Raw genomic sequence first — 18180 nt, 5'->3', positions numbered from 1 at the left:
TTTCCTTTCGTGTTCTTGCATGTCTCTTCCATAATACCCTATCTCGATCCAAAACAAATAGTTCTTTTCTCCTAATCTTGTTTATATAACTTGTAGTCCATCCATACCACAAAAATAATAAAACTCTCAAAAAATCAAACAAAAACGAGGACTCACCTTCGATCTGAGGCTTGAAAGATAACAACACTTTCCACGGTAAACGACAAAAATTTTCCAGCGACCGACAGTGGCTCTTAATGGCGGAAGACAGTAGCAGTGAGCTTCCCCTCTCCTCTTTGTATATTTCCTTCGATATTTTCGAACGTGTTTATTATTTCCGATTGATATGTGGATGTTGGGATATATTTCTTGCTACCGGTTCTCTTGCTTTTCTTTCGAACCTTCCCTCTATTTTGCGTATGATTTCTTGTGTATCTCGTGGTATTCGTCCCCCCCTGTGTGTGTGGGTCGTGTTTAATTTATAGTAAAAATACAGTCCTATTTTTAGGAGTTTAACTCCGTGCGAAACACTAACGATGTGGTTGTGTTTGTTGTCGTTCCTTGCGCCGAAAGATGCGGACTGCTGGGGGTGAGAGATTCGGCTTTTGGTAAGCCGAACGTTGAGGTGATGTGGCGCTGGGGTCTTCGCTTGTTGCTGGGTGGCTGAGTCTTGTGTAATGTAACTTGGGCCAATGTTAGGACCTGTATATGTTAAATAAACACATGAATATAATTAAAATTATGCTATATAATATAATTAAAATTATATAATATAATTTGTGGTACTAATAAAAAGACGAAAATTATGTGTCTACAGCTGCCCCTCTTTGTCCTTTTTCGTGGAACGAAAAATAGGACAAAGATAAAAAGACACAAATTTTCGTTCGGTGAAGTTGAAGAATAACTCCCTGTCGAATTAGATTGCAGATGGCTCCTCCGTTGTGAAGTCCAATCCATCTTGAAATGATATGGAACTGAAGCCGTAGTTCAGAATCAGAATGTGGCTTCTCGTTGCCAAATTGCAGTCAACCTCGGTCTTCTTCCTAGTTTAAAGACCTTGGTTAAAACTCGAATGGAAAATAGTACCTGGACTCTACCCAGTGGTTGATTTCGAGTTGAATGAAATCGAACTCGAAAGGTATTCGTTGACAGATAGCTTTTCTCGAGTTAAGTTATACTGTCGAAAAGAGGTTTCTTGCCACTAAGGTACGGCTAACCCGAGTCTTATTCTCGACTTGAAAGCCTCGAATGCAGTCGGACAGTAGTGAATGATGTGTCATCGGGCTGAATAGAATCGAACTCGATAATTTTATTAACATATAGCGCTTCTTGCTTTGGGCTATATTGTAAATGATGTGCCTTTGAGCTGAGCGTAGTCGAACTCGAAAGTCTTTGGTGACAGATAACCCTCATAGCCTTGAGTTATACTGTAAATGATATGCCCTCGAAGCTGAGTGTAATCGAACTCGAGGGTCTTTGGCAGATAGCTCTTCTCGACTTAAGCTATGCTGCAAATGATGTGCCGTTGAGCTAAGCGTAGTCGAACTCAAAGGTGTTTTGTTGGCAGACAACCCTTCTAGACTTAAGTTGTGCTGCAAATGATATGCCTTGGAGCTGAGCGTAGTCGAACTCGAAGGTCTTTGGTGACAGATAACCCTTCTAGACTTGAGTTATGTTGTGAATGATATGCCCTCGAAGCTGAGTGTAATCGAACTCGGGGGTCTTTGGCAGATAGCTATTCTCGACTTAAGCTATGCTGCAAATGATGTGCCGTTGAGCTAAGCGTAGTCGAACTCAAAGGTCTTTTGTTGGCAGACAACCCTTCTAGACTTAAGTTGTGATGCAAATGATATGCCTTGGAGCTGAGCGTAGTCAAACTCGAAGGTCTTTGGTGACAGATAACCCTTCTAGACTTGAGTTATGCTGTGAATGATATGCCCTCGAAGCTGAGTGTAATCGAACTCGGGGGTCTTTGGCAGATAGCCCTTCTCGACTTAAGCTATGCTGCAAATGATGTGCCTTTGAGCTGAGCGTAGTCGAACTCGAAGGTCTTTTGGTTACAGATAACCCTTCTAGCCTTGAGTTATGCTGTAAATGATGTGCCCTCGAAGCTGAGTGTAATCGAACTCGGGGGTCTTTGGCAGATAACCCTTCTCGACTTAAGCTATGCTACAAATGATGTGCCTTTGAGCTGAGCGTAGTAGAACTCGAAGGTCTTTTGGTCACAGATAACCCTTCTAGCCTTGAGTTATGTTGTAAATGATGTGCCTTCGAAGCTGAGTGTAATCGAACTCGGGGGACTTTGGCAGATAGCCCTTCTCGACTTAAGCTATGCTGCAAATAGTTTGTTTAAAAAAAATGGCTTCCCTTAACGGGTCGAAGCCGGTCATGATTCTTCAGGTGGTTCCTCTGAGCGAGAACCAAGTAAGACAATCTTTGGATGACTCCCATTTTATGGGAAAGCCCGTTGATGAATTCTGACAGCCAAATATCTTCCGTTGTGGAATTGAAATCTGGCTTGAAGACATAAACTGGAAACATATTGCTCATTGTTGAGTTGAGCTGAACTGAATTTGATCTGAATTGGTTCTCGAACCCATCTGAAATTGGTTCTGAGATCTATAGATATGTAAAGTCGGTTGAGGTGTAACTTCTTGCTGCTGAGTTACACCATCGTTCTTTAAAGGTGCTTGCAAGTCGAGTAGCCTTCATCCTGAAGTCGAAGCTTGACTCTGAAAGCTGCAAAATTATGTATGCTAAAATGATGAATGTGATGCAATTAAGTATGTCTAAGATGCATGCAACATGAATAAATTATGTGTTATTTCTTGGATGGAGTCTCGTGCTTTGTCTTCCAATCTGGTCCTTGGAATCGATCGTGCCCCATTCTCTTTTCTGGGCTTTGGCTTTACAGACCTTTCATATCTGTGACTGTCCTGTTTGAAAGTGTTTTTCTCCTTTTTTCTTGTTTTAGGAGGGAAAAGGATGAAAATTCTGTAAAATATTGTTCGTAATTGAATCAAATTGTAAACATGAGTTCAAAGTATATCAAAGGAAGCAATAGCTCTTTTTATGATTTCAGAGTTACAGCTCTTTGAAAAATGTTCAAAGGGATGAGTCGGCTTTAGGTTGGCCTCCTATTTTCTAAGGTTCTGGCAAAAAGAAAAAAAATGTCATTTTTTTGGTCATTGTAACAGACTCTTTTCCTTGGCTTGGCTTTTTAATTGGATGTGTGGACAAAATGACGCAACTAGCATTATCGATTACTAGACCTTCTATTTCGATTCTCCGAAATCTTCCATTTGTTCAAGTTTTGTAGGCTCCTCTAACAAAGGTAGTGCAGAAATATCGGTCTAAAAATAAAATCCTTGAGTGCTCGTGTGAAGTTGACTATAACAGGTGTTCTTTAACTCCCTTAGTCCATTTTTACCGAAACTCCTTATTTAATATTGCCATTATCTGGCTAGCTAAATCCATAAAGCCGGGGCGTTTAACCAATTACTTTAGAGGAACAGCTTAACATTATAATCACTTTTATCAGGTTTAACTGAAGGGTTCATCTCATCACAAAGTCTTTGGCCTGACAAAAGCAGTGGAGTAAACACCGAATTGCCAAGTGTCCGAGCAATGTCATGGTTAGAATACAATCTATTCATAAAGCCAGGGCTTTCGAGTTTCCTCTGTAACCAATTGCCTTAGTGGAATAGCTCAGTTTTACGGATTTAATTTCTTAAGATTGTCAAGAAGAACCTGTTATAGCCTAGGTGTTTGTTGAAAGTCAAAAATTTCATCTTTAGAGTTTAATTTTCAAGCAACTGACCTAAACCGGATTCACCTACTCGACTCTTTCATTTGTAAAGATTCTCATCGTCATTGAACGTCTTAAACAAAAAGTATAGTAATTGTCATATGTACATGATGCCCCATGTTGTCCACACATTATGAAAGGAAAAGGTTATACTGGTTAATTGCAAGAGTAGGGTATGGTGTTTGAGTGTATATTCTGGGTAAGGTCAAAGTCCTTGTTTTTAAATCATGTTACTTCGTCAAAGATCTGTAACTTTGAATCATTTACAGAGTTTCTTAATTCCGATGATATTTAAAGAATTGGAGTTTGCAAATGTGATTCATTGCTTACAATCTTTAAAGTAGCATAAATTTATTCAAATATCCAAAGAAAGTTCAAAAACAAGTCCCAAACATGAAAAAAAAAATCAAAAACAAATTCAAACAACATGTCTCAAAATTGAATAAGGCCTCATCAGGATGCCCCACTTGCCATGACTCTTTCTGCTTTAGGAGTGTCATTGCTTTCATCGTAAATTTCCAGCTCTTTCCTGTCCATCATTAGTTGGATCAAGGCTCTAAATTCTGTACATTCTTGTACATCATGTCCATCTTCATTGTGATAACAACAATAACTGTCACTTTTGGAATCTGATGTGCCAAGATATGGTGCAAGAAACCCCTCATTTATCATTTGCCTCCATACCCAAGCGAGAGGTAACTTCACTTCGGAAACTCTGGTTTTGGCCTTTTTACCTTTTTCCTCGGTGACTGCACTTTCCTTATTCTCTTCATGATTTGGTTGGGGGTTCTGTGCAACGTGGAGTGATTCTGAATTATTAAAATGAATCCAACCCCTGTTGCGCATCCTTTGGATAACCCTCTTAAAGGGGAGGCAATTTTCGTTAGCATGCCCCGGAACACTGCCATGATATTCACAGTGCGTATTTTTGTCATACCACCTGGGGTATGGGGGCTTTATAGGTGTCTCGGGATAGGGTGACACCACATGTGCGTCAAACAGTTGTTGGTAGAGCTCCTTGTATGTCATGGGAATGTGATCAAAATGCTCTTTTTCCTTCCTTTGTTTTTGCCTACAAAAGGGTGCGACTGGAAACGACTTTGAAATGTTGATGATCTCTCTTTCTTTCTTCTTCAGGGGAGGCTTTCCACCCGTTCTACCTCCTGGGTTAATGGTAATTTCTACCCTCGTTGTTTTGACCTCTTCTTCAAATTTCGGAATGCGATAACTATCCGAATTATCTTGAAGTCTTTGGTAAGATTCTGGGTGAGACAACCACTTGCGGGGTAAGTGGCATGGTTACCCCTTCCGATGAGCCTGCCCCAGGCACACTTGTATGACGTAAGCCAACTAACTTGGCAACGATCTGATCGATCAATGACTCTTGGCCTTTCGTGATTGCATCTAGGGTACTCTGGCTATTCTGATTTATCTTTTCTTCTAACTATCTCTGGAGCTTCAACATGTTCTCCTCGATTTGTGTAATTCTGGCTTCCATCATCTTCTTCTTCAAACGAGTGTTATGCGGATGAGGTGTGTCCAACGCTTGAGGCGGTGTATCCAGTATTTGCTCCTTTTGATGAGACATGTATATGTTAGTTAATGTGAATGCAAAGAAAAATGACAAAATGCAACATATGTCTAGATGCATAATGCATGCAATGTTCGAGGCATTGATCCAAAAAATGTGTCTGTTATTAGAAATAATCCTTATTGGGGACAAAAGTGTTTTATCTTTTAAGAGACAAAAAATATTCTGACAGCTTCTAACATGTTGACTAGTCTTCTGCCTTCATCGTCATCAGTTGAATAACCTGTCGAACCGCTCTGGCTTCTCTGGATGAACCGTGCAAATGACGAGTTGTTTGCCCTAAAAAAAGTCTTAAAGGACTGCACCTCCGGCATTTATCTTTTGTTGAGCCTGTTCCCAACGAATACGTCATTGGAGCCCTTAATTGATAGGAACTATGTTAAGTCCATTTGTCTATTTCTTGAATTCGTCAGTAATGGTCTCCCATTTCAGTTATCATTTTGCCATTGTCGTCTTTGAAGTGACTCCTAAGATCAGTGGTCTTCATCTTGCCCCTGCAACTTCTGCCAGTCAGTTCTTCAAAGATAGACTTTCATTGTGCTTGATGTAGACCCGATTCATTGAGTCATTTATAATGCAATATAGTGATATACTCTTTAATCGTGGGCCCCACGTGTTCTGGATTAAATGTGACACATAGTCTCCTTGTAGACTGTCATCTGCATTTTCATCTCTTGTATTACAACCCCTTTGTCCATTAATGCAGATTATTCATGTTTAGCAAACACGTTTTTGGTGGATCAACACCTCTTTTAAATGATGCAAGGGATGAAAATAAAGTGAAAGAGAAAAAAAGTTAGTGAGGTAAAAATAATCATGAAAAATAAAAGTCCTACCCCACATGATATTTACCCGAACATGCTTAATATTCCTACTCGGACATGATTTCTATCCCGTATGCTAATTTCAAACAAATCCTAATCGCATATTTGTCTAGTTCGCATGCTTTGAACATAAAATAATGCAGGAAACAAAACAACCTAGGGTTTGAAATGAGGTTTTGGGGTGGGCTCTAATTCCCTGTACTCTCCCGATTTAGGTTCTAAAAAAAGGTACTCGAGTTCTCCTTGCCGGTGCCCCCTTGGGCTTGCCAGACCCTTAGTCCTAAACCCATCACAGGCTTGTGTGGACTAAGTTAAACTCGAGAGGACACATTCCCTTATGTCTGTGCGGTGAATAAATTCACACGAAGACATAAGGTATATGAATCCCGAAGGCTACTTGCTAGGCCTGTGCGGTGAATAAATTCACACGAAGGCGTCGCTTTCACCCCCACTTAAATAGGGTTCGGAGCTCAGGTTTAGAGATTAGAGATGACAATTTTGAAAAATCTGAAATCATTAAAAAACATCAGTACAACTATTTATTTGAAAAATAATCAAAGATAAATAATTGGAATCGAATAAATAAATTAAAATTAAAATTTACCATTTTCGCATAAAAAGACAACCGAAAATTAATTTCGGCCTGACTCACTTACCTTCCCCAACAGAGTCGCCAAGCTGTCGGAACCGTCTTTCGGTTGGCCCCGGAATTGGGCTTCGACTTGAAATGAGTTGATTAGAGTCGCCACCGACCACTTTAAAACGAATTTAGGTGGGCCGAACACCATCTTACCTGATCTGCGTCGTATCAGAAACGTGTCGGGTTCGGGAGTCGGTTACGGTCAAGGAAGGATTAGCACACTTGAACCGCCCTTTCGGTACCAATTAATTTGTTGGTTGTCTTTAATTGCGAAAATTGGAATTTAAATTGAAATTTAGAAATTCGATTCAAATTACTTACCTTGGATTGATTGGGAATTAATAATGAAAATGTCAAAAATATGCTAGATGGTAAAATAAAAGAAATGTCAAATAAAAGTTAATTAAATAAAAAGAAAAATAAATAAGTAAATAAATCAATCAAAGAAGGAAAAATATAAAAATGTTAAAAGAAGAAAACAAAACAAAAGAAGAAAATGTAAAATTTCAGGAGAAAAATATAAAAAGTTAAAAGAGAAAAATATAAAACAAAAAAAAGTGGGAAATTAAAAATAAAAAGGTTAAATTTTAAAGAAAATATAAATATGGAAAAAATATCAAATTAAAATGAATTAATTTTTTGAGTTCAAAACAGGACTGAATTGCATTAATTGAAAATTCAGAGAAATAATCAATGTACATGTGACCAAATTGAAATAGTGTGAAGATTATAGACAAATACAAAAATATATAACTATTGGATGACATGTTTCCCACTTAGACCAAAAAGTTTGGGAAAACACAAATTCCTAGGGCTCCCACGTGAAAATGAATATGCCCCTTATTTTAATTATGCTTCAGCAGTGCTCTCTCTCCTTATCTCCTCCCCCTTTTTGCTTTCCTTTTCCCATTTTACAACACAATTCTAAGTAAAAGAAACAGAACCCTTGAATTAAATCCATAATTTCCTTTCGTGTTCTTGCATGTCTCTTCCATAATACCCCATCTCGATCCAAAACAAATAGTTCTTTTCTCCTAATCTTGTTTTTATAACTTGTAGTCCATCCATACCACAAAAATAACAAAACTCTCAAAAAATCAAAAAAAACGAGGACTCACCTTCGATCTGAGGCTTGAAAGATAACAACACTTTCCACGGTAAACGACAAAAATTTTCCAGCGACCGACAGTGGCTCTTAATGGCGGAAGACAGTAGCAGTGAGCTTCCCCTCTCCTCTTTGTATATTTCCTTCGATATTTTCGAACATGTTTATTATTTCCGATTGATATGTGGATGTTGGGATATATTTCTTGCTACCGGTTCTCTTGCTTTTCTTTCGAACCTTCCCTCTATTTTGCGTATGATTTCTTGTGTATCTCGTGGTATTTGTCCCCCCCGTGTGTGTGGGTCGTGTTTAATTTATAGTAAAAATACAGTCCTATTTTTAGGAGTTTAACTCTGTGCGAAACACTAACGACGTGGTTGTGTTTGTTGTCGTTCCTTGCGCCGAAAGATGCGGACTGCTGGGGTGAGAGATTCGGCTTTTGGTTAGCCGAACGTTGAGGTGATGTGGCGCTGGGGTCTTCGCTTGTTGCTTGGTGGCTGAGTCTTGTATAATGTAACTTGGGCCAATGTTAGGACCTGTATATGTTAAATAAACACATGAATATAATTAAAATTATGCTATATAATATAATTAAAATTATATAATATAATTTGTGGTACTAATAAAAAGACGAAAATTATGTGTCTACAACACCCATATCATGTTGACCCTAATCCATTAAAAACCTTGAAACTTGATTATGTGATCGTCATATATGCAAATTTCAAGTCCATAATGAAAGTGTCGTTCGTATTCTAATTTATTTCATTCACAAAGTTAAAATTTAAATCTCTAACCTTAATTAAGAAATTTAATGTTTCATCAACTAATAATTTTTTTGAACCGTAGAGCAACTAATAATTAGTCTGAAGCATTTGTTTATAAATCTATATATTGTTATAAAATTATATAATATCACCTATTAAAAATAAAAGTTTTTTTTACCAATTTAAAGACTTTTGTTCCGAACTCAACCTGAATATTATATCTCTCATCCGCTCAACTCGAATACATAATGTTTTCATTTTGTTCAATAAAATAAGAATTTAATTAAAAAATTATGTAGAGAGAGGTATTATAGCAATCGTTTAAAAACATAAAGATAATAATTATATTATTATTTCAAGTATATTATTATTATCTTTATATTTTTAAAGATATAAAATCCTCTGGGTTATTTGTAAAGCATAATGTTTTCATTTTGTTCAATAAAATCCTCTGCTTCATTTGTAAAGCATCGGAGCTCCCAGTTGCTACTCTTAACGCTAACTGGATCAACCACAGGTAATTTCAAATACTTCTGCTCGTTTATGAAATTCAAATCTTGCTCTTTATCATTCGTTTTTCCAAATAAAAATTGTATTGCTTTTCTACTTGTACGGATTCTATGGACATTTCCATGGATCGAATCGATCGGCCTTAGAAATAAGCTTTACATTTTATTATTTTTTCTGGACATAATCTGCTAAGAATCTCTTTTTGATCAAATCGATCAAATAATTTGTTAGGTTTTGAATCGAAGAATCTGAGTTTCGGTAAGAAATTTAAATTTGTCGTGAAATCTGGAAATTTTATTGCCGATTTTGATCGTAAGTTTTACGTATTGAAGGAATTGAAGCATGGGAAAGAGGAAATCAAGAGCCAAGCCTGCTGCTAAGAAGCGAATGGATAAGCTCGATACTGTTTTCAGCTGTCCATTTTGTAACCATGGCACCAGCGTAGAATGCCGCATGTAAGTATTTGTTTTATGACAAATTTTATTCTTATTTGAACTTGAGATGATTTTGAAACAAATTCTTCCTATTAGATGATTAGAAAAGGAATGTTTATCTATGATTATTGAAATTAGTAGACTATTCTATCCTTGATGTAGATTAAACTAATTGAACTCTACGTCCCCCTACTATAAATCATTGTCTAAACTGGTCTTGAAACACAGCAATATCAAGGATTCAAATGGAATGTTTCAAGACTATTTTGGGGTCGGGGCAATAGTTTGGAGACATCTAGTGGAATTAATTAGAGATGTTATTGCTATGTTTTACAAAGTTGGTGGTGTTTTATCTGTTCCAGTGATATGAAGAACTTAATCGGTGAAGCCTCGTGCAGGATTTGCCAAGAAAGTTTCAGCACTGTTATAACAGGTACTTATAATGCTGTTGACTCGTTACCATGAAAATCTGTTGCTCCGACTCTTTAATTTTAATGAAGTACTTGTGTCTTACATTTATTGTCGACACTTTTATTTGAGGTTACGACCTTTAACAATCTTCCAAATACGTAGAAAAGTTTAAAAAAATCTTACCATATTCGTGTACAATATTTAGATCTGAATTCAAATAATATATACGAAAACTAAGTTGGCAGCAATGCTTATAACTCATCCGTATTTTTTTGTTTCTAATATGCAGCTTTGACCGAAGCAATAGACATGTAAGCACCATCAATCTGGTGTTTATTCTGTTTTCTTCCCATTTGATCTTCTCTTGTATGTTTATTTCTCTCAAAACTTCTCAGATACAGCAAATGGATCGATGAATGTGAACGAGTTAACCACCTCCATGATGATGATGATGATGGAGATCAGGACGAAGATTTCGAGCCTAGAAAACGGGTTGCAACGTCTGAGCGGGATTAGATATGGTCAGGTATGCTTTAGAACTGGTTAAGCCTGTAATTATTTTAGTTCCCATAGTGAGTAGCTGTTATTATGCTGGTATGCACATCTAACAGCATCTTATAAGGAGTCACAGAGTTGTTATTATGCCGATTGATTTTTGCAATTTTTAATTTTTGAACATTTCGGATCGATTACTTTCTTTGATTTTCCAGTTCTGCATATTATCTACTAAATTCGGATATTGCTATCTAGATCCGAATTCAAATTAGATAACAAGATTTGTTGGATATTCTAGTCTATGAACTGAATTTGAATAGTAATAATTACATAAAGGAGTTGGGATACATTATCATATCCAAATCAACCATTTCTCTTTGCCTGCCGTAACTATCTCAGTAAATAGTAAAAAGGCGGGCCGAGGAAAAACAATCATTCCTCTTTGCCTTCCGTAACCATCTCCTGGAGTTTATGTCGGACTCGAGCCATGATGATGATCATCAAAAGGACTGATGAAACAATGAACTGTACCAAATTTTTATGTTCATTAAAATAAAGAGCTTGACTTGCTTTTGAGATAATGAAATCCTGCAAAAAGGACCGAGAGAAAATGCAGAATCTTACTCGTTAGATCCTCCTAAGCCCGTAATCGAGCCTCTCACTCATTGGCGCTGCCACATTCTGAGTGGAATAAGGATTTCCAACACCAACCTTTGCATTAATCATATCCCTTTCCTTTGACACAGGGCTTGTTATCGGATCGGAAATCTGCCATGAGTCTTCCCATCCGGATCAGCAACCGATTTCCCCTTTGCACTTTTCTTACCAACAACAAGCTTCAATTCCAACCTATACAAGGCACAAGCATCACATTTGTTGGTCTCGTATTCGTGAAGGTGCCACTCAAAATTGTTCAGTGGCTGTGGATCCATGTAGTATGATCTCTTCAGTCCTACCTCCGAATTCATTCATAACTTGCTGTCTCGACTCATGCCCGCTGTAATCGGGCAAAGGCCCTCTGCTTTCAGTTCACACTTTCAAATGCTCTTTGAGGCTTATCGAAGAAGAGCCACTCCCTCATCTATTCACCATCAAGAACAGAGAGATCAAAGAGCTCTGCAATCACAGTTTAATAGTATATGATAAAGTTGCCACTATATGTTTCATGGATTCTGTACTAAAATTCCAGGGGCCCAGTCTTAATCACCTCAGCTACATAAAATACGATGGCAGTAAAGCCATTGATTTAGGTATCGGTAATAATGATATCCGACTCCACCAGCACCTTAATCGGTTCGATGAAGATTTTAAAGGATTCATCTCAGTTATACAAGAGAGAAATCACCAAATGCCATCAAGCAATAAAGAAATCTCATCCCTTTGGACGGAAAAACTCAACTCCAAGTTCATGCTGCCTTAAGTGTAGCTGTAAACGATCCCAGTCGAGCTTGAGTATCACTGAGCTCGATTCAACTCTAAAAGTTTAAAGTTGAGTTTGACTCGACTCGAAAGCTCGGAGTTTAAAATTATCAAATTTGACTCAAATTCGAAATAAAAAATTGAATCTCTACTCAAAAGTTCGCAATCTTAAATTTTTCAAGCTCGACTCAATCAAAAATTAAAGCTCGACTTGAGTTCAAAAAAATTGAACTCGAAATATTTTCAAACTTAACTCGATTGAAGCTCAAACATGTAGATATTTATAAGTAAACGAATTCGAATAACATGTAGATATTTGAGCATTAATATAAGTAAACTTAGCTCGACTCTAAATTTGTTCTTCACAAAAGTAAACGAATTCGAATAATATGTAGATATTTGAGCATTAATATAAGTATTCATTACAAATCCAAAAGAAAGAGAACATACTTCAGCCATCTTACTTTACACACATGTAGAGGGATATATATATATATATAAACAGAATTTCTAATTTATAAGTCTGTATTTTCATGTAGAGGGGGAAATGTTCATGTGCGGCCGCTTTAATATACCGTTAAAAATGTATTATCGATTTAGTTATTATTTAATCGGTAAAAAATATCAAAAATATTATTATTTTTACAAATTTTGTTATTATTTATACTGATTTTGTTATTGTTAGACACTTTATCGAAAATATTAAAAAACAATAATATTTTAAATAAAAATAATAATGTTTTAAATAATTTTTATCGATTTTATTATTTAAATAATAATAAAACCAATAACATATTTTTTAATTATATTTTAAGTGTACCGCATTGTATAACTTCTCGCCAAACTGTACGAGTCTCACGAACAGCATCTTCAACCGGGGCGAAGACTAAACCCAGATCGATTAAATCGCTTGGCCGTATATTCAAATGAGAGATAGATTGTTATCTTCCTTGACAACAAAGTTAGCAGGGTCGGTGACCTCGATACGGCCCCATTTGTCGACAGCCAACCTCATGGAACCCTTAAACATATCGATCTTTGCATTACGAAGAATTACAGTGGTTCCAGGCCTCATCAACTCAACTGCAAATGATTCAAGCATTATTATCATCAAACTGCATGGACAATTCAAGTCACTTTCTCTCAATAATTTCTTGAGGCAAAACAAAATCGGAAAGCCGAGAACGGTTTCAAAATGTTGTCAATGACAATGAGTGTCGGCTTTAACATACAGAATAATTCATTTCATGTAACAAAGGAGAGATCAAAGCTTTTGGCATCAATGAAAAAAAAAATGTACCCTTTTCTAGAACGAATTAAAATCAGATCAGTCGGGCGTGAAAATCCTTAAGAAAACTTAAAAAATAGAAGGGGTTTGTAAAATGGACCTTGATCGTTACGAGCAGTGAAGAGGATGGCGCCGTTCTCGTCTCTGAAAAGGCACTCGGCGATTCGGGTTTGTCGAAGATGTTGAGAAGCGGGTCGGCCTTTTTGAAGGACCGTATTGGAAGACAAGACCTTGGCGATTACGGTATGGCCATTGGTCCCTGGATTTAATTGGTCCACTTTTACGAACACTGGCTTTCTCTTCTCTGTCGATTTGTTCTGTTGCTGCTGGTGTTGTTGCTTTTGGCTGTCCGGTCGTCGCCAATGGTTTCGACGGTGTAAGCTCTTTTCTTCGATGGTGGGAGAATGAGAAAATGGGGAAGCCCTAGAACGGAAATCCAAACTCGGAAAAACGGTGTCGTTTTCTAGTTTTGAAAATCTGAGAAATCACTGAATATAGTTAGGGTTAATTATATAGACGTCCCAAACTATAGTCTAAATTTTAAATTTTTCTTAAAAGTTTAGAATTGATTTCTCAAAGCTTAAAACCCTAATATTATCGTCCTCTATAAAATATATATAATATGAATACTATTTCAACATACGAACACCTCTATAAATCTTGAGAAAAAATGGCCTTACTGTTGGGTATGTCTCATAATTATGTACCGGGTTTTTTTTATTATAAATAGTGATATAACCTAAACCTATGTGACATTGAATAAAACTTCTAGCGCCGTCTAGGTACCGTGGACGTAAGCACATTGTCGAACCTCGTTAAAATTCTTGTGTTCTTTCGTTTTCTTTACCCGATTCTTCAACAATTGGTATCAGATGTCAGGAGCAAAATTCGAAGTTGTGAAATTCGATGGTCAGAGTAACTTCGGATCATGGCAAACGAGGGTGAAGGATCTACTGGCGTAGCAAGGGATCCTGAAGGCTTTGCGACCTACAAAGCCGGCGTCGATGGAGGAGGAAGATTGGGAATGTAACACCCCCACCCGTACTCGACCCAGATACGAGTCAGAGATATTACATTGACTTTTAAAACACAACTCTTAAGAAATAATAGCAAAATACTTGAACTTATATTAAGAAAATACGATACTATACATATGGTAATATAAGTTTACCAAAATATTCAGAGCATACACAACTTAACCCTTTAATTACATGCCAACTTCCATTTACATAACAAAATGACCTACTGATTAAGTTGCTTCTGATCTGATGGTTACAGGAGTAATGTTGTCCAGCTGCTTAACCTGTCTCGTCTACTTTCTCAGATCCTACGTGTGAAACACTCACACGCTAAGTCATCGACTTAGTGAGGCAATGAAATAATAATAACAAGGAAATGTAATGAAAATGTCATAATGATATGAAATGGGATGAAAGCGTATACTTAATCCATGTAGTTTACATCACCATTATCCTTACCTGTAAGCATATAACTTTAACATTCATGAATTTGTGTTAATAAATTTATTGGCCCATGATATCATATTGAGAACCTAAGGTATGTGAGTATTGTGAGGTTGTGCACTATGCTGTCACCACAGCTTGTATAAATGCACCGAAGTGCCGCGTAGAATTGCACCGTAGTGCCATTTAATAATGTCCATAAGGACCACATAGAATTCCTTAAGAATCATATACATATACTAGGGATCAAGTATGTGTCTCCCAAGACTTCACACATGTTCTAAAGAATATATATAGATCCCGAACGACCGCGTAGAATTTTATCCCGAAGGACCGCGTATACCCTCTACCCTTGGCATGCCAACTATACCTATAGTTCTCATCTACATAACATGGGCTTTTACATTTCACGTAGTTTATATCGCGTAGACATGTAAATTCTTACCTTTTCACATAGCTCATATAACTTTTCATGCACATTCATGTCACATAAAGCATTTTATATGAATTCATGTCATGTCTCATAATACAAAATATGATCATGTATCAAGATATAAAATCTAGACTTATCACAAGTCTAGAATTGAGTATATTTCTATGATCATGCTATACATATGCATTCACCTATATTTCCTTGCTTTTTCCTCGATCGATCTTACTGGGCAATTGTTCGTGAACTTGATTAAGCTCTGTATCTACATAGTAATTCGTTGATACTTATTAGTATACTAATTAATATATTCTAAACTATCATTTCTTAGGCTAAAAGAAAAGTTATTTCCATCTTTTAATGAAGGTATGCATCGATGCACTATACAGTGTATTGATGCATTCCCTATCAGTGCATCGATGCACTACCTGCGCATCGATGCATAAATGACATTCGATGTTTCCATTTTAAGGGGATGCATCGATGCACTCCTTATGCATCGATGCATTAATTGCATTCGATGTTTGTTTATTTGAGAGTGCATCGATGCACATTGAAGATGCATCGATGCACACAACCCAGAAATCCCATTGCAAGCACGAAATTCACTCTTTTCATCTCAACTCTTCATCTTTCACCTCCTTTAATATTTCTAACTCTTATACACATACTTAAACTGATTAATACCCATTTAATACCTCTTAACCTTACAAATCCAATCATTAATACCGAATTCAAGAATCTTACTCAAATTTCAACATGTTCTAAATCTAGTTCTAACACTTCATATCATTTACTTCAACTCATGACAAGTTAGATTTAACTTATAAATCCATTTATACATCCTTATTCAAGATTTCACTTATCCACTTCTTATCTTTAATCCTTCATAACTCACCAATCTTTGAGTTTCTGTAATATTTTTCATCTCTATAATCTTTCCTAAAGCTTCATAAATCAAACACATACTTTAATTTGAAGGATTAACCAAAAGAAATCAAATTTACCTTAAGTTTGGGTGCTTCACGTTGAAGAACAAAATGAAGAAGAAAGAAGAATCAAGAGTTATCTAGAAACTCTTGTTTCTTTCCCTTGGGTATTATAATACCCAATATATAATATTTAATTATTACCTTTGCTCAATGACCCTTTTACCCTTTTAATTCTCATTCACTTATTAATTCATCCTACACCAACATCTTTTAATTAATTCCTTCACTTTTTAATTTATTTAATTTGATCACTGAAATTTTAAAATCTTACACTTTAATCACTAACCCGGTATTGAGGATGTTACAAATCTCCCCTCCTTAAGAAAATTCGTCCTCAAATTTTCATTGCACGAACAGATGGGGGTATTGATAACACATATCCTCTTCACGCTCCCACGTTGCTTCCTCTACTTTGTGATTCCTCCAGAGAACTTTGACCAACATAACTGATTTATTCCTCAACTGTTTAACTTCATAAGCCAATATTCTTACTGGTTCTTCTTCATAGGTCAGATCTGATTGAACTTGTACTTGTTCTGGTGCAACTATATAGAGGGATCAGACCTATACCTTCGCAACATGGACACATGAAAGACATTATGAATTTTCTCCATCTCATGTGGCAAAGATAACTGATATGCCACTGGTCCTATCCTCTTAACAACTTCATATGGCCCGATGAATCTAGGACTTAACTTTCCTTTCCGACCAAATCGTAAGACTTTCTTCCAGGGAGATACTTTCAGAAACACTTTATCTCCAACTTCAAATTCAATCTCTTTTCTTTTAAGATCAGAATAGGACTTTTGCCGATCAGATGCCACTTTGAGGTTATGCTGAACTTCACGCACTTTCTCCTCCACATCTTGAATTAAATCTGGACCAAGTACACTTCGATCTTTGAGCTCATACCAGTTTAATGGAGTACGACATTTCCTCCCATATAACGCCTCATAAGGTGCCATTTTAATACTAGATTGATAACTATTGTTGTAAGCGAACTCCGCCAGTGGTATATATTTCTCCCACGACCCTTTAAACTCAATAACACATGCTCGCAACATATCTTCCAATATTTGAATAGTTCTCTCTGATTGCCCATCTGTCTGAGGGTGAAAGACCGTACTAAAGTTAAGGCGAGTTCCCAACGCTCCATGTAGGGATTTCCAAAATCTCGAAGTAAATCGAGGGTCTTGATCAAAAACTATAGAAACATGCACTCATGCAATCTAATAATTTCTCTAATGTACAACTCCGCATATTTTTACACAGAGAAATTAGTTCTGACAGGAATGAAATGCGCTGATTTGGTCAAACGATCAACAATGACCCAAATTGAATCTCTTTTGTTCGGAGTCAAGGGTAACCCCAAACAAAATCCATCGTCACATTATCCCACTTCTATTGAGGAATGGAAAGGGGTTGTAATAATCCAGAAGAACTTGGTGCTCAGCTTTAACTTGTTGACATACCAAGCACTTAGACACAAATTCAGTGATACTTCTTTTCATTCCTGACCACCAATACCTACCTTCAAATCCATGTACATCTTGGTTCCACACGGATGCATCGTCAATGGACTACAATGAGCCTCTGTCAATATTTCTTTCTTCAAATCCTCATTGTCCGGTATCACAATTTTTCCTTTATAAAACAAATTCCCATCCGACTTAACCTCAAAATCCTTAATCTCTTTATTCTTTACTTGCTTATTCTTTTCAAACACATTTCATCTTTACTTTGTAATTCTCCAATTCTTTCCAACCATTCCGGTTTAAAATTTAGCTCTGCACATAGACCACCGTCTCCAGTTAAAGATAATCTTGCGTCCATAGCTCGTAAGGATGCAAACGTTTTCCTGCTCAAGGCATCAGCTACCACGTTAGCCTTCCCGGGGTGATAATCAATTATCATATCATAATCTTTTAAGAATTCAACCCATCTCTTTTGCCTCAAATTAAGTTCTTTCTGAGTCATCAGGTATTTCAAGCTCTTATGATCCGTATACAAATAACATCGTTCTC

At 36.8% G+C, this 18180-nt stretch overlaps 2 protein-coding genes across 2 annotated transcripts; one reads left to right on the top strand and one right to left on the bottom strand.

Annotated features, from left to right (window-relative positions):
• Nucleotides 1–9186: 9186 nt before the first annotated feature.
• LOC120195968 (transcription elongation factor 1 homolog) lies at nucleotides 9187–10674 on the top strand. The gene is made up of 5 exons (XM_039197898.1): nucleotides 9187–9231; nucleotides 9557–9679; nucleotides 10021–10091; nucleotides 10359–10380; nucleotides 10465–10674. The coding sequence occupies exons 2-5, from the start codon at nucleotides 9567–9569 to the stop codon at nucleotides 10583–10585; spliced, it is 327 nt and encodes a 108-aa protein (XP_039053829.1). The 5' UTR covers nucleotides 9187–9231; nucleotides 9557–9566; the 3' UTR covers nucleotides 10586–10674.
• Nucleotides 10675–12808: 2134 nt separating this feature from the next.
• On the bottom strand, nucleotides 12809–18133 carry LOC120195994 (uncharacterized protein At4g28440-like). The gene is made up of 3 exons (XM_039197912.1): nucleotides 18009–18133; nucleotides 13372–13748; nucleotides 12809–13066 (listed from the first exon to the last, which is right to left on the bottom strand). Exons 1-3 carry the CDS (start codon nucleotides 18131–18133, stop codon nucleotides 12906–12908), a joined length of 663 nt encoding a protein of 220 aa, XP_039053843.1. The 3' UTR covers nucleotides 12809–12905.
• Nucleotides 18134–18180: the final 47 nt, after the last annotated feature.

This window comes from Hibiscus syriacus, unplaced genomic scaffold, assembly GCF_006381635.1.
Source record: "Hibiscus syriacus cultivar Baekdansim isolate YM2019G1 unplaced genomic scaffold, ASM638163v2 tig00117022_pilon, whole genome shotgun sequence".
Classification (NCBI taxonomy): Eukaryota; Viridiplantae; Streptophyta; class Magnoliopsida; order Malvales; family Malvaceae; genus Hibiscus; species Hibiscus syriacus.
Note: the sequence above shows the minus strand (reverse complement) of the source record. Positions and strands in the feature narration are given on the sequence as shown.